At 41.3% G+C, this 25,844-nt stretch overlaps 1 protein-coding gene across 1 annotated transcript in view; it reads right to left on the bottom strand.

Moving 5' to 3' along the window:
- The window catches only part of crtac1b (cartilage acidic protein 1b), a 62,210-nt gene extending 37,702 nt beyond the window's left edge, over window positions 1-24,508 (bottom strand). Inside the window, 5 exon segments of the mRNA XM_024007072.2 lie at window positions 8,131-8,168; window positions 8,171-8,266; window positions 8,737-8,933; window positions 14,731-14,921; window positions 24,396-24,508. Of these exon segments, the coding sequence (XP_023862840.1) occupies window positions 8,131-8,168; window positions 8,171-8,266; window positions 8,737-8,933; window positions 14,731-14,918 (519 nt within the window). The 5' untranslated portion in view covers window positions 14,919-14,921; window positions 24,396-24,508.
- Between the last annotated feature and the right edge of the window lie 1,336 nt (window positions 24,509-25,844).

Below are 25,844 nucleotides of genomic sequence, written 5' to 3'. Positions count from 1 at the left end.
AATTATTTCCAAATAAAACAAAAAATTAAAAAATTAACAAATGTACAGAAAGATCAGTGTGAAGGCCAAATTACAGAGGAATAACTTTGAGGCTATTAAATCCTTTCAGTCTGGAAAAACTCCAGGGCTTGATTGCATACCGGTAGAGGTCTAATCAAGCCTTTTTTTATATGCTAGAAGCGCCATTGTTAGATTGTTTTAACTACTCCTATAGAAATGGTCTGTCAGGTACTCAGCAGGAAGGTCTGATTTCACTATTATTAAAACAAGACCCAGATGGCAAATATAAAGATCCAGTCTATCTAAAAAACTGGAGGTGTCTTACATTTCAATGTTGTGATGCAAAAATACTAGCGTATCACTCAGAATTAAAAGGGTTTTACCAGGTATTGTTCATCCTGATCCGACAGGTGTTTTACATGGACGATACATTGGAGATAATATACGACAACTACTAGAAATAATAGAACATCATGAAACATCTAAGAAGCCAGGTCTGAGATTTACAGCAGATTTTGAAAAGGCATTTTATAAAGTAAAACTGGATTTTATTTACAAATGCCTGGATTTTTTCAATTTCGGTGATTCTCTTATAAAATGGGTAAAAGAAATGTATAGCAACCCCAGGTGTAAAATCGTAAATAACAGCTACTTCTCAGAGAGTTTTGAATTGTCAAGAGGAGTTAAACAAGGGTGTCCACTGTCACCATATCTATTCGTTATGGCCATCGAACTGCTAGCTATTAAAATCAGATGCAATAACAACATTAGAGGATTAGAAATCTAAGGCTTAAACACAAAGGTGTCCATGTATGTCGATGACTCAAGTTTTAAATTAAGTCCGCAAGCTAGATCCATGCAATGTCTCAATGAAGATCTAGATAACTTTTCTGGACTCTTTGGACTAAAACATAATTATGATAAGTGTACAATATTATGTATTGGATCTTTAAAAAATACAACTTTTACATTACACTGCAGTTTACCTATTCATATCACAAAATATATAAATAAACTCTCCACAATGAATTTCAATAGAAAACTTCTAAAAATAGACCGGATCCTGCAACCATGGAGAGGTAAATGCCTGTCTATTTATGGAAAGATTTCCCTGATTAACTTCTTAGTCATATCTCAGTTTACTCACATACTTATGGCGATGCCTACTCCTGATTATTCATTTTTCAAATCATATGAGCAAAAAATATTTCGCTTTATCTGGGAAGCTAAACCAGAGAAAATAAAGCGTGCCTATTTATATAATGAATATGAATTGGGTGGGTTGAGATTATTAAATATAAAAGCACTAAACCTCTCTATTAAAGCTTCACTTACTCAAAAGTTTTACTTGAACCCTAAATGGTTCTCAAGTAGATTACTAAGAAAAGCTCATCCATTATTTAAAAATTGCCTTTTGCCTTTGTGCAGATTTCCATGTCTCATTTTTGATTAATTGAAAATGATACTTATTTCAAAGTATCTCTTTCTCTCAAACAAGCATTGAAGAGCTGGCTACAATTTCAATTTCATCCCCCTGAAAAGATAGAACTAATATTACAACAAATATTATGGCTGAACTCAAATGTGCTGGTTGATAAAATACCTGTATTTATGTGAAGATGTTTTAAAAGGGTATTTTGTTCATAAATTATATTGTAAATTGCAATGGTAGAATTTTGTCTTTCGTGGAGTTATCAGAATTGTACGGGAAGTCTGCTCAATCCAAGAATACAACCAATTGATTACAGCATTACCCCAAAAATGGAGGAGGCAGGTGGTAGCGGGAGGAGGTAGGGAACGGGTCTGTCTGCCCAATATAATGGATTAAAACTGGCAGAGGAATAAAAATAGCATAAATAGGAAAGTATACCAGTATGTTGACAACTGTGCCATACAGATTGCAAAATAGTTGGGAAGAGATTTTTGATGAACCGATTCCATGATATGAGCTGATATATAAAACGAAGCAAGATTCAATACTTTGTGCTTTTCAGCTAAAATTATGAATTAGAATTCTTGCCACCAACAAAATGTTGAATATTTGGGGCATAAAATCATCGAAACTCTGCAGATTTTGTTGTGAGGATACAGAATCAATTTTCCATTTATTTTGGTATTGCCCTCAGGTAGCCTGTTTCTGGTCTCAGGTTCAGGAATGGCTGAAAATGCATAACATTGATCTAAAATTGACCCTAGAAATAGTACTGTTACGAGATCTGGAGAGACCGGGTCAGTCAATTACTAATATACTATTAGATTGAAATTGTAAGTTAAACATCACTGCATAGATATACACTACCTTTCAAAAGTTTGGGGCCACTTAAATGTCCTTGTTTTTGAAAGAAAGGCACATTTTTTGTCCATTAAAATAGCATGAAATTGATCAGAAATACAGTGTAGACATTGTTATTGTTGTAAATGACTATTGTTGCTGGAAACAACTGATTTTTAATGGAATATCTACATAGGCGTACAGTGGCCCATTATCAACAACCATCACTCCTGTGTTCCAATGGCACGTTGTGTTAGCTAATCCAAGTTTATCATTTTAAAAGGCTAATTGATCATTAGAAAACCCTTTTTCAATTACGTTAGTACAGCTGGAAATGGTTGTGCTGATTAAAGAAGCAATAAAACTGTCCTTCTTTAGACTAGTTGAGTATCTGGTGCATCAGCATTTGTGGGTTAGATTACAGGCTCAAAATGTCAAAAAACAAAGGACTTTCTTCTGAAACTCGTCAGTCTATTCTTGTTCTGAGAAATTAAGGCTATTCCATGCAAGAAATTGCAAGTTCTCATACAACGCTGTGTACTACTACCTTCATAGAACAGCGCAAACTGGCTCTAACCAGAATAGAAAGCGGAGTGGGAGGCCACGGTGCACAACTGAGCAAGAGGACAAGTACATTAGAGTGTCTAGTTTAAGAAACAGACACCTCACAAGTCCTCAACTGTCAGCTTCATTAAATAGTACCCGCAAAACACCAGTCTCAACGTCAACACTTAAGAGGCGACTCCGGGATGCTGGCCTTCTAGGCAGGGTTGCAAAGAAAAAGCCATATCTCAGACTGGCCAATAAAAAGAAAAGATTAAGATAGGCAAAAGAACAGACACTGGACAGAGAAACTCTGCCTAGAAGGCCAGCATCCCGGAGTCGCCTCTTCACTGTTGACGTTGAGACTGCTGATCACAGACTACAAAAAGAAAGACAGTCATGTCGCGGACACCAACGCCGCCCTAACGGATGAGATAAACACATTTCCTCACGCTTCGAGCATAACGACTCTGAACTGCCGAGGAGAGCCCCTGAGGACAACGGAGGACGCATGTAAGTCATTCAAGCGTGTTAACCCTCACAAGGCTGCCGACCCAGACAGCATCCCTAGCMGCACCCTCAGAGCATGTGCAGACCAGCCAACTGTTGTGTTTTCGACATTTTMAATCTCTCTGTAGTGCAGGTCATTATCCCCACCTGCTTCAAGATGTCAATTAACATCCCATGCCCAAGAAAGGGAAAGTAACAGAACTGAATTACTACCGACTTGTAGCACTCACTTCCATCATCATGAAGTGCTCCGAGAGGCTAGTCAAAGACCATATCACCTCCTCAATCTCCAACACACTCGACCGTCTCCAATTCACCTACCGCCCGACAGATCCACGGACGAGGCAATCGCYATTGCACTTCACACACTGCCCTCACCCACCTGGAGAAGAGGAATTCATACGGTATGTGAGGATGCTGTTCATCAACTAGAGCTGGTCCCACAAGGATGCATCCTCAGTCCCCTCCTGTACTCCCTGTATATCCACGATGGTGGCCTTACACAGTACCAACTCCATCATCAAGTTCGCTGACAACACGACAGTAGTAGGCCTGATTACCAACAACGACAAGATGGCCTACAGGGAGGAGATAGGCCCTCTGATGGTGTGTTGCCAGGTTAACAACCTCTCCCTCAACATCAGCAAAACAAAGAAGCTGATTGTCGACTTTAGGAGGAACCAGGCTGGGCACGCCCCCATCCTCATCAAAGCGGCCGCCGTGGAGACAGTCAAAAACTTTAAGTTCCTCTGCGTACACATCTCGGAGGAGCTGAAATTGTCAAACGACACAGACACCATGGTGAAGAAAGCACGACAGCGACTCTTCAACCTCAGGAGGCTGAAGAAATTTGGCTGAAATGTGCCTGTCCCAGAGGGTCCTCATAGTGTTCTACAGGAGCACCATCGAGAGAATACTGTCGGACTGCATCACAGCCTGGTATGGAATCTCCACCGCCGCGGACCGCTAGGCATTACAGAGGGTGGTACGCTCAGCCAAACGCAGCATTGGGKGCACACTGCCTGCCCTCCAAGACCTACAACACCAAATGTCACAGGAAGGCCAAGAAGATCATCAGGGACATCAGCCACCTGAGCCACGGCCTGTTCTCCTCGCATCCATCACTTTGACGCACGCAGTACAGGAGCATCATGGCTAAAACTAAGAGACTGGGCAATAGCTTCTACCCCCAGATAATCAGCTCGGAGCTTAACAATTTCACTGTACACTGCAACTACATCTGTGACCCTGTGCATGTGACTAAATCCAATCTAATCTAATTTCCACTGTGGGACTAAAAGGAAAATGACTGTTAAGGAACGTAAATGTCACCATCAGCATCAGATCGTCAYAGCTCACTCTCTCAGCACATCCATCTCAGGTAATAGAAACAAACACACACACACACACAAGTACGATTTAGTGCTGCAGGCTCCAAGGCCATTGAAAATTGGTTACTGGTGTTAAAAGTCAGTGGTTTTCAGTAATGATGCTTCACTCACGCTCATTTCTGTAACCAGTTATTACAGATCAGGAGACTATACATATTGTGTGTGGTTGTGTGTGTGTGCATGCATGCATGCATGAATGGCTGTGTGGGCATGTGTGTGTGCGTGTTTTGAAGGCCTTTCGCATTGTGACGTTGTTTGACTTAGGTTAGGGAGGCTATTACAGTCAACAAATCAACTTTGACATTCGGTTAGGACCAAATATTCACATTTAGAGCTAAAAGTGTAAATCGTTTCCAGATAGCTCTTTACCCCAAAGCTCACTTTCGGTCACTAGTCTTTGTCTGAAAGTGGTCCTGTTTCAATGTCATCTATCACTTTCGCATGTCTTAAATCAATAGCTTCCCTTCATCAGTTTGGAAAAGACAAATGATGGCACTTCCCTCCCAAGGAGACTAAAAAAACACACATACGGAGGCATGCACACACACACATATACGGAAGTACGTATGCGAAATACACACACACACTGGAGACTAAGAAAGATGCAGTGGTCTAGATGAGTAATTATATCTCTGAGTGAGTGATAGAAGTCTATTTAGAAGTAAATAACACCAGACAAATTCGTCTTTCTACCTTTTTTTCTCTTTTCCCCCACACTTTCAGTGGCCTTTTTGTGATATGAGTCCAAATGTGAGATTTTTGGTTCCAGCCGACGTGTCTTTGTGAGACGCAGAGTAGGTGAACGGATGATCTCCACATGTGTGGTTCCCACCATGAAGCATGGAGGAGGAGTTGTGATGGTGTGGGGGTGCTTTGCTGGTGACACTGTCTGGGTTTTATTTAGAATTCAAGGCAAAATTAACCAGCATGGCTACCACAGCATTCTGCAGCGATTCGCCATCCCATCTGGTTTGCGCTTTGTGGAACTATCATTTGTTTTTCAACAGGACAATGACCCAAAACACACCTCCTGGCTGTGTAAGGGCTATTTAACCAAGAAGAGTGATGGAGTATTGCATCAGATGACCTGGCCTCCACAATCACCCGACCTCAATCCAATTGAGATGGTTTGGGATGAGTTGGACCGCAGAGTGTAGGAAAAGTGCTCAGCATATGTGGAAACACCTTCAAGACTGTTGGAAAAGCATTCCAGGTGAAGCTGGTTGAGAGAATGCCAAGAGTGTGCAAAGCTGTCAAGGCAAAGAGTGGCTACCTTGAAGAATCTAAAATATATGTTGATTTATTTAACACTTTATTGGTTACTACATGATTCCATATGTGTTATTTCATAGTTTCATGCCTTCACTATTATTCTACAATGTAGAAAATAGTMAAATAAAGAAAAACGCTTGAATGACTAGGTGTTTCCAAACTTTTGACTGGTACTGTATATACACATGCATACATACTGTACATTTGACTGGCAACATATTTTATGTTAAAAAATCTCTGCGACTCTGGGAATTGTGGTCTTCAAGAGCTTTTGACTGTGATTTGGTGGTCCCCTGAAAGGGGGAACAAGACAGAGTGGTTCACATCTTAGGCCTTATTACAACATTTTTCTCTGTCTTTTCCCCCTTTTTCACACTGTCTTTCACTATAAAGTGTGTTAGGGACGTGAGTGATACAAAATTGAAGTTGATTGATCAGTTGAATTTCCTAGCACAAATACAAATGTGCTATATCTTAATTTGTTGTCGAATGGAATTTTCCTGTGCAGCAGGAAATGCAAACATGTAGTGTATTCAAGGWTTAAAAAGGCTTCTAAAGYTTGTAATTTACACCWAAAAAAAWKTCAGAGTTRATTTGCCCTAACAAAAAATGTATCAACCCTTACAAAAATGTAAATTAATTATAATGCAGGAATATTTTCCTGCTGTGAGAAACTGCTCAAACTGGTCAAACCAGTGGCTTTTATAACCTTGTGATGCTGCCCAATGGGGCTATAATTTATATATTATATATCATATTACAGTACAATGATGAGAAATCTCCATTACACGAGGCGGRATCACACCCTGCTCATCAATGACTGCTGTAAACTTAACTCCAACTGTGGATGGGAGAATAAGAAGGTCCTCTCAGAAAGTATAGGAGAGGTAGATTTTTACAGCTAAAGGAAAATGCTTTATTCTCTCATCCATCTCATGAAATTAACACACACACACACACACACGCAGGAACATGCCCGTGCGCAAACACACACACACAGTACACACACACAATACACACACTCAAGGAGACCACACACTCAAGGAGACTAAGAGTTTGGACCATTCTAAAGGTATTGTCATATTAAAAGGAGATCTCTTTCCTATGGGCTTGGCTCCTCTCCCATGCCCAGTCAGATGAGACTGCAGTCAGAAAATCGATTCTAATACCGTCCGTACTGTACCTCACTGGGTAACAGCTTTATCCCTCAACCTGGGGTGGGGTAGAGAGGACTGCAGTCATGATTACAGAAATATGCTGTTCTGCCTATCTCCATTTGGCCCATACACTGGACAACCATTGTCACATTATTTTACTGTGTGTGTGTGTGTGTGTGTGTGTGTGTGTGTGTGTGTGTGTGTGTGTGTGTGTGTGTGTGTGTGTGTGTGTGTGTGTGTGTGTGTGTGTGTGTGTGTGTGTGTGTGTGTGTGTGTGTGTGTGTGTGTGTGTGTGTGTGTGTGTGTGCGTGTAAGTTTGTTTAAATGTGTGTGTTTGTGTCTTGTATTTTGTGTGTATGCATGTCTGTGTGTATAAATGTGTGTAGACATAATTTCTCCCCTTGTATGTCTGTCTGTAGAATGAACGAGCCCATTGTTTTGTAATTACAGCGGTGCACTGAGAAAAAGAAGAGACGGAACACCACATCTCTCTTCTAATGAACTGTCATAAACACACACTGAGGAGGGCGGGAAACACAGCAAGCATGAATTATGACTACGCACCTACAGTCACACAAACACACACACACAGACACACAAACATAAAACCCACATCATAATATGGGCTGGGAGAAGAGACACTAAACAGAAAGCCTGAGTTATTGTTGATATGCTCAAATGAGAAAGAGGTTAGTAATGGGGTGTAAAGGACAGAAACTGACATAGAAAGACAGATCTGTTTAGAGAGCTGTGTATAGTGAGTTCTGCAGTGTGAGTGTTTTTCTCAGTCTGTGCGTGTGCGTCTGTTTCCCAGTCTGTCAGTGTGGTGTGTGTGTGTGTGTGTGTGTGTGTGTGTGTGTGTGTGTGTGTGTGTGTGTGTGTGTGTGTGTGTGGTGTGTGTGTGTGTGTGTGTGTGTGTGTGTGTGTGTGTGTGTGTTGTTGTGTGTGTGTGTGTGTGTGTTGTGTGTGTGTGTAGCTCCTGTACCTTTCGGTCTACGCAGGCTACAGATCGTCCAGCAAGCGGTTGGCTACATCACGGTGTTCGTAAATGTCGTCGTTTAACAGATCTTCAAACCGGCCATTACGGAACTTAAAGAGCTTATCAGAGTAGGTGGCACGACCTTCAGGAGAGGAGGAGTATAGGAGAGGAGAGGAGAGGAGAGGAAAGAAGAGGGGAGGGAGAAAGAAAAGAGAAAAGAACAGAGAATATTTTAGATTTAAATGAAGATAAAACATCTAGAATCCTATACAACCATTTTGGGGTAAATAAAGTAAAGAGAAAATGATAAAGCTGTGATATTGTAGTTTTGGCAGTCAGTCCTATAAACTCTCAGAAGATTAATAGCGACACAAAGTCCTTATCTGTTACCTGATGAAGTCTGTGATTAGAAATGTTTATCTCTGCTATATTGATCCTCCCTTCTGTGTTTGTGTCTGCAGAGAGATGAGAGGACGTGATCCGTGTGTATGTGTGTGTGTGTAATCGTGTGTGCGTTTTAGTGCATGTGCGAGTGTATGTATGTATGCTTAAACGTGTGCATGCATCTCTCTGTGTGTGTGTGTATGTGTGTGTGTGTGTGTGTGTGTCTACCTGAGAAGGCATTGTTGGTATTGAGCACATAGATCTCCTCTCTTCCGTCTCCATCAATGTCGCAGGCTGTCACTCCGATGGCATTGCCTTGGCGATCTCTCAGAGCATAGAAAGGGGAGCTACGGTTGTCGACAGCAATGTTGACCAGTCTCTTCTTCTGCTTGTCGTACTTCAGAACCAGGTTGGGACCATTGTACCTGTAAGAGACCAACAACAGAGTTAAAGGCTGCACATCATGTAAACCCTTTGAGCTAGGCAATAGCAACAACAGAGTTACAGGGCACAGAGTTCCAGTGTTTACTTTAATATTTGCATAAATAATCGTTGCCTTCATGGACATTATTCTATCGGAGGTTTTGAGAGATCCCACTTGAAGATTTGTGAGGTATTGTTAGGGCAAATAGTATCGGTTTTAAGAAGAGTTAAATGTCGCCCATAGGGCTRCACCTAAAATCATCAATCAGGGAGTAATTGCCTTCTTGTATTTAATCGCCTCAAGATCGTGTTAACCCTCTGAGCTAAAGTTTAGGTATTAGCAAACACCAGTTTATGTCTCAAACCTTCAGGTATTTAGAATAATGTAAAAATGTTCAAGCCCCAGGTAAGGTTCATGAGAGTTCCCTTAGAAAAGTCAGTTTCTAAAACCGTGTAGTTACTACAGTAGTTATAGGCTGGATGTTATAGCCTGTAGATGTTATAGGCTGGACGTTATAGGCTGGATGTTAAAGGTCGTAGATGTTCAAGGCTGGATGTTATATGCCGCAGACGTTAAAGGCTGGATGTTATAGGGCTTCGATGTTATTTCTTAAAAGTCTATGCCGTTTGGGGGGGGGGTTCTAAGCTGATATATGGAATTGTTTTAGGAAGGTCACACCATGGATCATTTAACTATTTGATTTTGAATTTTAGGACCCCTATTAGGTATCCCCCAGAAATATTAAAACAATTATTTATAATATTACGTTTTTGACGTGTCTTTCTAGGAAATATAAGAAAGCTTTGGAAGTTTTTGACACATTTAACCCCTTATTTTTATAGGCCCATGACACCATTGTGTTCGTGAAAGTCTCCCCTGAGGTCATATTAGTTTGTAGCCCAAACGGTTCGGACACTACAGACAAAAGTTGGCAAATTAGCGTTACTGATTTCAGACGAGTCCCGTGAGGCTTGTGGGGGAAAAACACCATCATGTTTGTGAGAGTCTCCCCTTTCTATAGAATGGTATTAGTTTTGTAGGCCAAACCGTTCAGATGCTACAGATGTTTTTGTGAGAAGACGGATTTTCCGGATGTCTGTTGGTCTGAAACAGTGCTGTAGCTCTGACACTTTCCATCGCAGATGCAGCAGTGAAACATASGCAGATGCGAAGAATTGAGACACAGCCCATGCAAAAACACGGATATCTCTAGCTTAAACCGATGGATTCTTTATGTTACTTAGATTCAATCAATCAAATGTATTTATAAAGCCCTTTTTACATCAGATGTCACAAAGTGCTATACACACACCGGTACACATAGGCTGGATGTTATATGCCGTAGATGGTATAGGCTGTTTGTTATAGGCTGTAGATGTCAAAGGCTGGATGCTATAGGCCATAGATGGAGCAGAGAGATGATGGGAGGTCAAACAGAGTAAACCTGTCATTTATGGACACTTATCTGACGATCAGTGCTATCCATCATCCTTGGGACGTCCCAACCCTAAAACTTAAACCTTAAAATGAACCCCTCCCCTTACATTTAACCATAACCATGACCCTTACTTTAACCATTTTAAAATGTCAACCTCAATTGGGTAGGGACGTCCCGGATAGCACATACCCTTATCTGACCTCAGGAATTCATTGAAAACTTGTCTCATACTTTGACTACAGATGTGTTCTATGGAASATAGACATACATTAAACTGTGTCCCATCTCGGCAACCCAGAACCAAATATCGCGTGAGATTTGGTTCTGGGGAGAGAGTTTGAGACTGAACTATGTCAAAATATATGTCTATGGAATAATAATGCTGCTCAAAGATATACATCTATTCAGTAGGCTATGCCCCAGTATTTTATGTCTGAGGGACAGGTTTACTTCCAAAGGGCCAGGTTTTTTCAGCGAGGTTAAAAYACCAAAAAATAAAAGCTAAAACATTAAACTATGTTAATTTACAATTTATTTTTTTATATATCTCACCATTATTTAATCTTTGTCCTCAATGTTCCCTTTAGAAAATATTACCACCTGGTTCAAATCTGGCCATTTGTCATGAATAATGAATAAAGGAGAAGAGAAGGGGATCTTCAGACAATGTGAAGGTTACCAGCCTGCTCTGATGAAAGGTTTGATGCCAAAACATCTTGTTTTTAAGAATAAAGGGCCACTTCTTATTGAACTTCCAATCACTTAACTTCAACTAGATGCCACACTTCACTAAACTATATCATAATCATGGGATGACAGTGCTTAATTTCACCATCCCTGTCTCTGCCTCTACCTCCACTCTCCTGTATACTGCAGTCTTGCCAAACCTCTATCAGTGTAGCGCCATCGAGCATTATCCATTCCCATGAGCACCACTTGTCGAAGCCTCAGGACACCCTTATACACTTTCATCCTGTAAAGCACTTTCTTTGTCATCCTTGTTCAGCCCTTCTCTCTCTTCCATTAGCTCAGAAAATGACCGATCTCTWCCCCCCTTTTCTTGTACATTTAGCTAAGTGAGTGACAGAACACTTCCTACCCTCAATCTTGTCCTCTTGGTCAGAAATGACAGATCCCTTTCCCCCTCTTCATCTATGTTTAGTTCAGTGAAGTAAAGATACCTTAACATAAGAGCAAGAGCTAAGGACCTATTTAAACTTTAGTTAAGCAAACAATAGATCACTTTCCATTTTTCCCACCTTGTTGGGGTTATTGGAGAGATCACTATCTTGTCTTGGAATCGCTGTAATTGTCTCTTAGGTCCATAAATGGAAGAAAGCGTTTTACTGCTATAAACTCCCTGATTCTCCTGTTACTGTGAGAACGAATCAATTTTCCTCTTGAAACAGAATGGGATTCCACATTGTATAAAACAGAGAAGACATTTTGTTATGTAATTATCTGTAATAGACATAATTTGTGATAGTACCACCTTGTATTTCACTTACTGTTGAAGCATGTCATGGTGGATTTTCTTGAGGCAGTAGTGAATTTAAACAGGATAGAGGTTGTTTTAGGTTTGTTTCTGTAATGTTACATTAAGGTTGATGTCATTTTGGCCACCCTGTGAATTTTCTATAAAACATGCCCTTGTGGCTTTTCTTGAAGCAGGAATAAATGTAACAAGGTCAAACATAATTGAGAGTATTTTGAATAGGCTGTTTTATAACAGTTTTGAYCAGTCATATACAGTGCGTTTGGAAAGTATTCAGACCCCTTGACTTTTTCCACATTATGTTACAGCTTTATTCTAAAATGGACTAAATAAAAACAAATCCTCAGCAATCTACACACAATACCCCATAAAGACAAAGCGAAAACAGGTTTTTAGAAAATGTTGCAAATTGATTAAAAAAAGAATATTCCTTATTTACATATGTATTCAGACCCTTTGCTATGAGACTCAAAATTGAGCTCAGGTGCATTCTGTTTCCATTGATCATCCTTGAGATGTTCCTACAACTTGATTGGAGTCGACCTGTGGTAAATTCAATTGATTGGACATGACTTGGAAAGGCACACACCTATCTATATAAGAACCCACAGTTGACAGTGCATGTTAGAGCAAAAACCAAGCCATGAGGTCAAAGGAATTGTCCGTAGAGATCCGAGATCCGAGACAGGATTGTGTCGAGGCACAGATCTAGGGAAGGGTACCAAAACATTTCTGCAGCATTGAAGGTCTCCACGAGCACAGTGGCATTCTTAAATGGAAGAAGTTAGAAACCACAAAGACTCTTCCTAGAGCTGGCCGCCCGGCCAAACTGAGCAATCRGAGGAGAAGGGCCTTGGTCAGGGAGGTGACCAAGAAGCCAATGGTCACTCTGACAGAGCTCTAGAGTTCCTCTGTGGAGATGGGAGAAGCATCCAGAAGGACAACCATCTCTGCAGCACTCTACCAATCAGGCCTTTATGGTAGAGTGGCCAGACGGAAGCCACTCCTCAGTAAAAGGCATATGACAGCCTGCTTGGAGTTTGTCAAAAGGAACCTAAAGACTCTCAGACCTCAAGAAACAAGATTCTCTGGTATGATGAAACCAAGATTGAACTAAGGGAACTCTCATGACGTCTGGAGGAAACCTGGTACCATCCCTACGGTGAAGCATGGTGGTGGCAGCATAATGTTGTGGGGATGTTTTTCAATGGCAGGGACTGGGAGACTAGCCAGGATCGAGGCAAAGATGAACGAAGCAAAGTACAGAGACATCCTTGATGAAAACCTGCTCCAGAGTGCTCAGGACCTGAGACTGGGGTGAAGGTTCACCTTCCAACAGAACAACGACCCTAAGCACACAGCCAAGACCACGCAAGGGTGACTTCGGGAAAAGTTTCTGRATGTCCTTGAGTGGCCCAGCCAGAGCCCCGACTTGAACCGGATCAAACATCTCTGGATAGACCTGAATATAGCTTTGCAGCAACGCTCCCTTTTCAACCTGACAGAGCTTGAGAGGATCTGCAGAGAAGAATGGGAGAAATTCCCCAAATACAGGTGTGCCAAGCTTGTAGTGTCATTCCCAAGAAGCCTCAAGGCTTTTATCGCTGCCAAAGGTGCTTTAACAAAGTACTGAGTTTTGGGTCTGAATACTTACGTAAATGTGATATTTCAGTTTTTTATTTTTTATAAATGAGCAAAAATGTGTGCCACTTTCTCAATAATTGACGCTTCCGCGTTGTGCTGTTAATTTATTTATAATAGTTTTCAAAACCAATGAAGATGTCCAGTGAAAGCATATATGCAATTTGTTTACACAACAACAGTATAGACTTGGAAACACAAACCTCTACGGGATCGGTGTCCCTATACCGGGACTGTTCAGCTAAAGTGCGCTAATGTGATTAGCATTACGTTGTAAGTAACAGCAAACTTTCCTGGACATAGACATGTCTTATATGGGCAGAAATCTTAAATTTGTGTTAATCTAACTGCACTGTCCAATTTACAGTAGCTATTACAGTGAAAAAATGCCATGCTATTGTTTGAGGAGAGTGTACAACAACCAAAAAAATGTATCACGGCAACTGGTTTGCTACATTCACCTTTGAAGGTAAATAATGTACTTACATTCAGTAATCTTGCTCTGATTTGTCATCCTGAGGGTCCCAGAGATAAAATGTAGCATAGTTTTGTTTGATGAAATCAATTGTTATATTCAAATGTAGGAACTGGGTTCTACAGTTTGAACCCCTGCTGTCTCTGGCTCCACACCCACACCACCTGGCAATCTACATGTGTGAAAGTGTACAAGCTAATGATACATCATGTAAGACATTCCTGGGCGTTTTGTAAAGTTAAATATTGTATTACCATATCATTGTTGTATGTTCTCTATAGTTATGTACTTGAACATGTATCAATTGACCAATTCGGTACATTTGGGCAGACTTGATACTATGCAGTATTGCAATGCTCCACTGGATTAATCTGAAACTTGGCACACACACTGATKCCATCTAGTGGCCAAAATCTAAATTACGCCTAAACTGCAATATTATATTATGGCCTTTCTCTTGCATTTCAAAAATGATGGAAGAAACATGTTTTTGGAAAAAGCATGTTATTTTGTTTGTATTATCTTTTACTAGATCTAATGTGTTATATTCCACTGACTGGTTTTGACAGGTTCTTCTAAGTTCTTTTGACTGGTTCTGAGACCTTCTAACTTACTCACCTGGCTATGAACATCTCCAGATCATCCACTGCTTCCTATGTCTAACATATTCTGGATCTGACACATTCTGACTGGTTCTGACCAATTCTGACTAGTTCTGATTAGTTCTAATGACCATGTCACTCACTCACCCGGCTACAAACATCTCAAGGTCTCCATCGTTGTCTACGTCGGTGACAGCCACTCCGTAGTTGAGCTGGGTGGGATTGTTGTCATAGTCCGGAGGAAGCATGGTCTCTGTGACCGCTGAGAACATGGGCTCTGACCGTTGGGCCGCAGAGAGGACAGGGAGGAATATACACACCCACAGGGACATCATCACCTGTAGACAGAATCACAACCTTAGGGATGCAAAATTTGAGCATCTTTCCCAAAATTCCAAAGTTTTCTGGAAATCCTGGTTGAAAAATTCTACATTTTCTGCATATTCCCTTACGATTCAGGAAATCTCCTAAGCAGGATTTCTGGATAACCTTGATATGTTGGTCAAATTAGCATAATTTTGCAACCCTCCACACCCTCAGAACAGCTGGGCAGTGGAGGTGAAAATATGACATCACATTGACATCATATTCTGGATGAAAACTGTCTTTCTGGTTGAGAAGATTATAACCAGAAACAAACCAAATAGTCACTATTACAACCAGGTAAATACTTGTTTTTTCATAACAAAATGTAATGGAAAAGGTGTCGGGCATATTGTAACCGTCGATGGCCACCAGATTATCACCAGTTGATCTCGCATTAAACCATCAATAATTCACCAACACAGCTGATCTCATTTGCAACCATTATTGGTCACCTCATAACCGYACCCTAAAAGCTGATGTCGATGACACCTTAGTCCTGCTTGCTACCAAAGTCTTTGAATATACAGTACCAGTCAAAAGTTTGGAAACACCTACTCATTCAAGGGTTTTTCTTTATTTTTACTATTTTCTACATTGTAGAATAATAGTGAAGACATCAAAACTATGAAATAACACAACCAGCTTCATGAAGAAATCACCTGGAATGCATTTCAATTAACAGGTGTGCCTTTTCCAACAGTCTGAGCACTTGCTGGCTGCTTTTCCTTCACTCTGTGGTCCAACTCATCCCAAACCATCTCAATTGGGTTGAGGTCGGGTGACTGTGGAGGCCAGGTCATCTGATGCAACACAACATCACTCTCCTTCTTGGTCAAATAGTCCTTACACAGCCTGGAGGTGTGTTTTGGGTCATTGTCCTGTTGAAAAACTGGATGGCGTATCGCTGCAGAATGCTGTGGTAGCCATGCTGATTAAGTGTGCCTTGAATTCTAAATAAATCACAGACAGTGTCACCAGCAAAGCACCCCCTCACCATCACACCTGTCTCTTATACACATCTAGATGTGTATAAGAGACAGGTCTATTGCTCGTGTTTCTTGGCCCAAGCAAGTCTCTTCTTATTATTGATGTCCTTTAGTAGTGGAATGAAATAAATGGAACGGAGTCAATCAATCGACCACGAAGGCCTGATTCACGCAGTCTCCTCTGAACAGTGGATGTTGAGATGTGTCTGTTTCTTGAACTCTGTGAAGCATTTATTTGGGCTGCAATTTCTGAGGCTGGTAACTCTAATGAACTTATCCTCTGCGACAGAGGTAACTCTGCGTCTTTTTCCTGTGGCGGTCCTCATGAGAGTCAGTTTCATCATAGCACTTCATGGTTTTTGTGACTGCACTTAAAGAAATTTTCAAAAGTCTTGAAATTTTCCGAATTGACTGACCTTCATGCCTTAAAGTAATGCTGGACTGTCATTTCTCTTTGCTTATTTGAGCTGTTCTTGCCATAATATGGACATGGTCTTTTACCAAATAGGACTATCTTATGTATACCTACCCTACTTGCCACAACACAACTGATTGGCTCAAAYGCATTAAGAAGGAAAGACATTTTCAAAATGTACTTTTAACATGGCACACCTGTTAATTGAAATGCATTCCAGGTGACTACCTCATGAAGCTGGTTGAGAGAATGCCAAGAGTGTGCAAAGCTGTCATCAAGGGAAAGGGTGGCTACTTTGAAGAATCTAAAATCTAAAATATATTTTCATTTGTTTAGGTGTCTTCACTATTATTCTACAATGTAGAAAATAGTGAAAATAAAGAAAAACCCTTGAATGAGTAGGTGTGTCCAAACTTTTTGACTGGTACTGTATATTCGCCCTCTGGTGGGTATTATCATCAGAAAAACTTAGTCCTACATTTTGACCAGACTATTTAACAWTCATTCCGTACAACTGAAATAATCTCTACTGTGGCAATTTTTGTATGCATGGAAAACTTATGTTACCCTACTCTTACTATTTGATCAGTTTCCAATCCATGCAGTCCATTAAATACCACTGTCTTTTTTTATTGTCTGGTATGGCCATTTCTTATAAAGATCTGGAGTAAAATATTCCTGGACTGTCCATATTTGAAATGTGGAACTAAATTTCGTGATTCATATTTTTTTTGTTGTCAAAATAACATTTAGGCTAATAAAGTTATTTCAATTGGCATATATTATACAGTATTATTTTGCCATTTAAGATGAARCTTTTGAATGAAATATAGGCCTCCTTCTTCTATATTCTTATACTCAAATATMTTTTACAGCCTTACGGTTTTTGATGCTCCTGATGCTCGATATTTCATTGCGGGTGGGAGTAGAGAACCTAGAAGCAGCTGTCTGGTATCATAATCACTTGACACAGATCGGCTAGTTTATTCTTGTGGGCTGTAATGCGTAGCACAGTACTACATTATGCCCGTTGGTTGCAAGGCTCTCGTCATGTCTTCATAAAAAATCATTCTGACCACTAAAAAGACAATAACAAAACAGTCTTCTACAACCAGTATACAACCTGATCATGACGTCATAATGAGGAAATGGCAACCAGTTTTGACCGCTGGGGAAGGTCATTCCCATTGTAAATGTCAAGCACWCACACACATACACACACTGAACCTGATGGCCTTATAAAAGCTGACAACTTGATTTACCAACTGACTGTATAAACACCATAAGCCATCATCACAGTCCCTCAGTTCTAATGTAATACAACAGAACCATTCTCATCTCAGCTCCCTAGTGCTGTGGATTCACTCACTGCTTAGTGCTTACACACACCGTTCTGCTTTGCCTCTGTCTGGGTGATATATGACTCTTTAACATCCTCCTCAACAATTCAATTTGAGATAAAACGGCATCATTGTCCCAGTAATCGGGGTAGGGTAATAGCAAGCTGTGTGTGTGTGTTTGTGTGTGTGTGTGTTTGTGTGTGCGTGCGGCATGCATGTGTAAGTTTGTGCTTGCATCTATGTGTATGTCTGTGTGTGTGTGTGCACGTCCATGTGTACATCCGTGTGTCAGAGGAGGCTGGTAGGAGGGGCTATAAGTGGACGGGCTCATTGTAATGGCTGGAATGAAATAAATGGAACGGAGTCAAACATGAGCTTTCCATATGTTTGATACAGTTCCATTCATTCCATTCCAGCCATTACAATGAGCCCATCCTCCTATAGCTCCTCCCACCAGCCTCCTTGGCCGTGTGTGTGTGTGTGTGTGTGTGTGGGCAGCACAGTGATAAGAGGGTAGCGTTCAGCAAAGACAGTCTTGCGTTCATCGCTTCTGGGTTAATGAATGGTAGAGAAGGGAAGAGATGTGGCCGTTTCTACCCATTAGAAGCGACCATAATGACTGATGAGTCTGGGAAATACAGGCCGTTTTACAGGCCTGCTAATGCTCTGTAATAGATAAGAGGGCAGGACATACATTATAAAAGGGGAGGACAGGAAGGGATAGATGAGTAATGGAACTTTGACTGAAACTATAACTTCACAAAATATGAAGGAAAATGTGTTATGTTTTATAGGTGCAATGTTGGCCAGTGGTTGGTGAGAAAGTTTAAGGGTATACCACTTAAATAGAAACAAACTAACAAAATACATGTATTGATCAATTAATAATTACCGACGCTGCACACTCCTACCCTACTACAAAGATTAAAGATGTGTCACGTTGTATAATGATAGGAGGCAGGGAACCAGGTGTGCGTAATGAGACAAGACAGTACGGTGGTAATGAATCCAATTCAGTGACGCCTAGAAGGCCAGTGACGTAGACCTCCGGAGCTGGTGAACGGAATGAGCAGCAGTACCGGGGGGATCCGTGGCAAGATGGCACCGACAGAGGGCTGTCTCGCTTCTAGTCCTTAAGAAACTTTGCAGTATTTAGTTTTTTTATGTATTATTTCTTATATTGTTAGCCCAGAAAATCTTACGTTTTAATACATACAGCCGGGAAGAATTACTGGATATCAGAGCGACGTCTACTTACCAGCACAATGACCAGGAATAAGACTTTCCCACCSAGGGCATTTTAACTGATTCCAGAGGCCTACCCAATACAACGCCGCCGTAGAAGAGGGAGAGGCAGCGGCGCGCACACCACCCACCGCTTCCAAGTATATTACTCGCTAATGTCCAGTCCCTAGATAACAAGGTCGATGAAATCAGGGCAAGGGTTGCTTTCCAGAGAGACATCAGGGATTGTACCATACTCTGTTTCACAGAAACATGGCTCTCTCAGGATATGCTGTCTGAGTCGGTACAGCCACCTGGATTCTCAGTGCGTTGCGCTGACAGGAATAAACATCTCCAGGAAGAAGGGCTGGGGTGTATGTTTCATGATTAACGACTCATGGTGTAATTGTAACAACATACCGGACCTCAAGTCCTTTTGTTCACCTGATCTAGAATTCCTCACAATCAAATGCAACCGTATTATCTCCCAAGAGAATTCTCATCGATTATTGTCACAGCCGTGTATATCCCCCCTCAAGACGATACCACGACGGCCCTCAAGGAACCTCACTGGACTTTATGCAAACTGGAAACTATATATACTGAGGGTGCATTTATTGTAGCTGGGGATTTTAACAAAGCATATTTGAGAACAAGGCTACCTAAATTCTATCCGCATATTGATTGCAACAATCACGCTGGAAAAACACAGGACCACTGTTACCATAACTTCCGTGACGCATACAATTCCCTCCCGCGCCCTCCTTTCGGCAAATCTGACCACGACTCCATTTTGCTCCTCCCTTCCTATAGGCAGAAACTCAAACAGGAAGTACCCGTGCAAAGGACTATTCAACGCTGGTCTGACAAATCGGAATCCACGCTTCAAGATTGTTTTGAACACGCGGACTGGGATATGTTCCGGGTGGCCTCAGAGAATAATATCAACGTATGCGCTGATTTGGTGAGTGAGTTTTTAAGGAAGTGTATAGGGGATGTTGTACCCACTGTGACTATTAAAACCTACCCTAACCAGAAACCGTGGATAGATGGTGGCATTTGGGCAAAACTGAAAGTGTGAACCACCACATTTAACCATGGAAAGGTGACTGAGAATATGGCCGAATACAAACAGTGTAGTTATTCCCTCCGGTGGTGTCCGTGACATGGCTGGTTTTCGTTTTGAAGTCCAAGATCGTCTGTAGACCCTGCCATATACGTCTCGTGTCTGAGCAGACAAACTAAAACACCTTTTTTGCCCACTTTGAGGATAATAYAGTGCCACCAATGCGGCACGCTACCAAGGACAGTGGGTTATCCTTCCCCGTGGCCGATGTGAGCAAGACATTTAAACGCGTTAACCCTCGCAAGGATCCCTAGCCGCGTTCCACAGAGCATGCGCAGACCCGCTGGCTGGTGTGTTTATAGACATATTCAATCTCTCCCTATCCCTGTCTGCTGTCCCCACATGCTTCAAGATGGCCACCATTGTTCCTGTACCCAAGAATGCAAAGGTGACTGAACTTAATGACTATCGCCCCGTAGCACTCACTTCTGTCAACATGAAGTGCTTTGAGAGACTAGTCAAGGATCATATCACCTTCACCTTAACYGTCACCCTAGACCCACTTCAATTTGCTTACCGCTCAAATAGGTCAACAGATGATGCAATCGCCATCACACCGCACACTGTCCTATCCCATCTGGACAAGAGGAATAGCTCTTGTATAGTCCTGAACTTCCTGACGGGCCGCCCCCAGGTGGTGAATAGTAGGAAACATCTCCACTTAGCTGAACCTCAAAACTGGGGCCCCACAAGGGTGTGTGCTCAGGCCCCTCCTGTACTCCCTGTTCACCCATGACTGCGTGGCCATGCACGCCTCCAACTCAATCATCAAGATTGCAGACGACACAACAGTAGCAGGCTTGATTACCAACAATGACGAGACAGCCTACAGGGAGGAGGTGAGGGACAAACTGAAATGGACAAACTGAAATGGTCCACCCACACAGACAGTGTGGTGAAGAAGGCGCAACAGCGCCTCTTCAACCTCAGGAGGCTGAAGAAATGTAGCTTGTCACCTAAAACCCTCACAAACTTTTACAGATGTACAATTATGAGCATCCTGTGAGCTGTATCACCGCCTGGTATGGCAACTGAACCTCCCACAACCACAGGGCTCTCCAGAGGGTGGTGTGGTCTGCACAACGCATCACCGGGGGCAAACTACCTGCACTCCAGGACACCTACAGCACACAATGTCACAGGAAGGCCAAAAAGATAATCAAGGACAAAACCACGCGAGCCACTGCCTGTTCACCCCGCTACCATCCAGAAGGCGAGGTCAATACAGGTGCATCAAAGCTGGGACCGAGAGACTGAAAAACCGCTTCTATCTCAAGGACATCAGACTGTTAAACAGCCATCACTAGCACAGAGAGGCTGCTGCCTACATACAGACTTGAAATCATTGTCCACTTTAATAAATGGAACAGTAGTCACTTTAATATTGCCACTTTAATAATGTTTACATATCTTGCATTACTCATCTCATTTTCATTTTTATTTTTTTCACCTTTATTTAACCAGGTAGGCAAATTGAGAACACGTTCTCATTTACAATTGCGACCTGGCCAAGATAAAGCAAAGCAGTTCGACACATACAACAACACATAGTTACACATGGAGTAAAACAAACATACAGTCAATAATACCTGTCTCTTATACACATCTAGATGTGTATAAGAGACAGGATAAGGGAGGTGAAGGCAAACAAAATATATATATAAATAAATAAAAATATAAAAAGGCCATGGTGGCGAAGTAAATACAACGAAGTAAATACAATATAGCAAGTAAAAAAAATAAAGTAGAGTAGAGATAGTAGAGATAGAAAAAGTAGAGATAGAAATAATGGGGTGCAAAGGAGCAAAATAAATAAATAAATACAGTAGGTAAAGAGGTAGTTGTTTGGGCTAAATTATAGATGGGCTATGTACAGGTGCAGTAATCTATGAGCTGCACTGACAGCTGGTGCTTAAAGCTAGTGAGGGAGATAAGTGTTTCCTACCTACCTATATGTATATACTGTATTCTATACTATCTATTGCATCTTAGCCTATGCCGCTCTGTCATTGCTCATCCATATATTTGTATATTTATATATTCGTATTCCATTCCTTTACTTAGATTTGTGTGTATTAGGTATTTGTTGTGGAATTGTTAGATATTACTTGTTAGATATTGCTGCACTGTCGGAACTAGAAGCACAAGCATTTCGCTACACTCGCAATGACATCCGCTAACCATGTGTATGTGACCAATAAAATTTGATTTGATTTATTATTAGATCCTTTGTTAAGCTAGCTTGGTGCCAAACCAAGACAGMGGTATTACACAAGCTCTACTGCTGCAATGAGACAGCAGCTGCATCTCAATGGTCTAACGTGGCATCCTCTCTTCCCCTCCTTTCTTAATTTGCACTTATCCAAGAGTTGGAACTGTGTTAATCTCAATAGTCTAAAAAAGTATCTTTCTTCTCATTTCTCCTTCCTCTGCACTGATCGGACAACAAAACGTCTACCAAGTATTTTTGCTTTCACCAGTCCAGCTCTTTCACAACAGGAGAGGAGCAGAGAGGACAGGACGGAACCCTGCTAGTACATTAGGCTTCTACGGTACTACTTTACCTCAAGGACAGATCTGAGCGGCTCCTGCCTGTTTCTCAACTACCTCGCACTGCAGTAAAACACATTACACTCTCTGGGACGTCCCTTATCACATTGCTCTTCACACCCCTCCCTACAAGAGTTTAGGAAGTTCAGAAGTATGTAGCTATGACTCATATGAAATATGTTTGTCATATATGATATATCTAGTTGTATTTGAGCTGTGAGTAAACTCAGTTACTGATATGCCAACTAAATCAAAACCCACTCTCACACAACCAACAACTCGTACATCAGTGAACAATACAGAAATATAGTCCAAAACCTGCTTTCTTTATGGAAAATAACCAAATGCTCTCCTTCAATACAATAGAATATCACTCTCAATTACGAAATAAAATGATTTGACAGATTGGAACACTGTCGTTTGAAATGGTGAGATGTTTTGGACTTTATTTATGGGGCCATAAAGAGGCCATTACAGTACAGTATGCAAACATCAGCAAGTGTTCACGTCGTGCTCAAATCTTGATAAGACTGCGACAAAGAGCACCATGCAGCACCAGCATCTTCACTTTCACAACACGCTGTATGGAGGCTCCTCTCTGTGAAGGACACCATCACTGCACCCCTCAAACACACACACTTATGGGGAACGCACGCACACACACACACACGTGCATGAACACACACACACACACACACACACACACACACACACACACACACACACAGAGAGAACCACCATCAGTGAATTAAAACTGTTCCAGACACACTGAGTTGAGCTTAGTCATAATCATTCTGACCAATCAACAGTTTAGAGGAATGCTACTTCATCAGGAGATTTTCCCGAAAAAGTGAAAAGCAGCAAGAGCCCTCATCACACACACAAACACACACCATCTTCAAATCAGAGCCAAGGCACTTATACAATCATACTAATGGCCAATTACAACACTTACTGCTCTCAAATAGGTCCAACTTGACACTCAGTACAAACTACGAATGTACTTAAATATTTCACTGCAATTCAATCACATCTGATTAGCTCTGAAAAATAATTAATAACTGATTAGCTCATAAAAAAATAAAAAAAATAATAATGAGTCACACTTTATTTGGATAGTCCATTGTAGATGCTCTACAGATGGTCATAACATCTGTTGATATGCAACTGTTTGCTAATGTTAGGGTTAGGTTTGGAATGAGGGTTAGAGTAAAGGTTAGGGCTAGGACAAGGGTAAGGGTTAACTTGAGGGTTAGGATAGGGGTTATAATATGTTATTTTCATCAACCATTAATTCATTAATGAATTAATGTAATTATTACAATAAATAAATCCATTCTAGCCTAGATACAAATGACTTAGCCTGCACAGACATTACTTTCAAATCCATAATATATTATCTTGCAAATAGCTTTGGAACAACTATTATCCTATATCAAATATATATAACACACAAATTAAAAGTTTTGCAGCGACTATTCAGCATCACTGAACATTACAGCATATTGTATATAGGCTACCCAATCCCGCAAACCTTTGACTTGGGTATCAACTTTATACTGTAGTCTAGTTGCCTACCTACCTACCTACCTACCACAAACATATTGTACAAGCTTAGAATAGAACCCATATCAACACATCATTGGCCATGCGCTCGTATGATAAAATATAACATAATATCACTGTGTTGAATGATGACGAGCTAAACTTTCCACAGACGCGCTCAGAGCATCCTATCCGCGCGCCGTCCAGTTAAGTACAGTAGCCTACCGCCGCAGAACTATCAAAAGACCCAGGGTACTCACTCGCAATCACATGGACACACCGACGCAACTATTCCTCCAGCGCCAGAAAGAGTAAGAGGGGACGAGTCAGCGAATTCTGTAGAGACAAGCCACTTCACGTCTCTTGGGTACCAGACTTCTTCAACCATTTACACTAGTTAGAAAATAAAAGCTTTATGAAATCATTTGTGTCAGATTTAAACCAATCGGCAGACACGTGCGTGAGGTTTTAGGAGGCAGCCAATGGATAGTGCGGAAAGGGAGACGTGGGCGGGTGGAGTGTATATTTTCTCAGGTGCTCATTAAAATATGAAGTGAGTTGCAGCGGGGACCGGGGACTGGGAGATGGTTATTCGGCTAAGAGGATGCTTCAATGCCTTTACATTTCATCAACATCATGATTCATACTTGCGTACAGAATCTGTGAAACTTTTATACTCTTTACATCTTATATATCCTAATATAGGCTGTAGGATAACCGTTTTCACCAATCAAAGCATGTTGTCTACCCCTCATATGTAATGGCAATAATCCAAACGCAGAAAAAAAACACATCCATGTGAAAATGAATTCCACTCAAAAATAGGCTTAACTTTTTGCAGCTCAGGTGCTATTGGTCTGTCTAGTTTGCCACCATTTAAATTATGGTAGCATTTTATGATATGTTACCTGCAGTAGCAATCCTACCGCAGGGTCATTTTTATAGATAAGAGAATCTCTCTGCTCTCAATTTGCAAGGAACATATCACAGACTGTGGGTAGAATAATAGAAACACAACATTTGCACAAGGCATAGGCTTGTACTTCAGAATGGCAGTACCCTCCAGTGAACTAAGTAATGTTACATCAAACAGTGTTATAACACTGAGCAATCCTGCTCTCTCTGCAGTCACAATGTATCTACAGAGAGCTAAGTGAGGAGATTGGAATTGAGTTGGTGCTGCTCAGACACTGATCAGACTAACACGCACACGTGTGTGTGTTGCTGCTGGTCTGCAGTTGTATAATTCCCTGGTCATGCTCTGATGACCTAGCCTCCCTGCGACCCCCAGCGAAATGATGATGTGTGGTGTGTGTGTTCTCTCTCTCTTCTCTGTGTGTGTGTGTGTGTGTGTGTGTGTGTGTGTGTGTGTGTGTGTGTGTGTGTGTGTGTGTGTGTGTGGTGTGGTGTTTGTGGTGGTGGTGTGTGTGTGTGTGTTGTGTGTGTGCTGAATGTGTGTGTGTGTGTGTTCGCGCGCTTGTGTTGTATGCACTCCCCACTGAAATGAGACGTTCACTTCTTCAAGGACGTCTCCCACTATAATTTAATGCCAGTGAGGTTGGGATGCTTAAAACACACAAACTACTGAGGTCATAAACTTAGTAAACCTATATACACTATATACTGTATACAAAAGTATATGGACACCCATTCAAATTAGTGGATTTGGCTATTTCAGCCACACCCATTGCTGACTGGTGTATAAAATC

Source organism: Salvelinus sp. IW2-2015, linkage group LG18 (genome assembly GCF_002910315.2).
Source record: "Salvelinus sp. IW2-2015 linkage group LG18, ASM291031v2, whole genome shotgun sequence".
Lineage (NCBI taxonomy): Eukaryota > Metazoa > Chordata > Actinopteri > Salmoniformes > Salmonidae > Salvelinus > Salvelinus sp. IW2-2015.
Note: the sequence above shows the minus strand (reverse complement) of the source record. Positions and strands in the feature narration are given on the sequence as shown.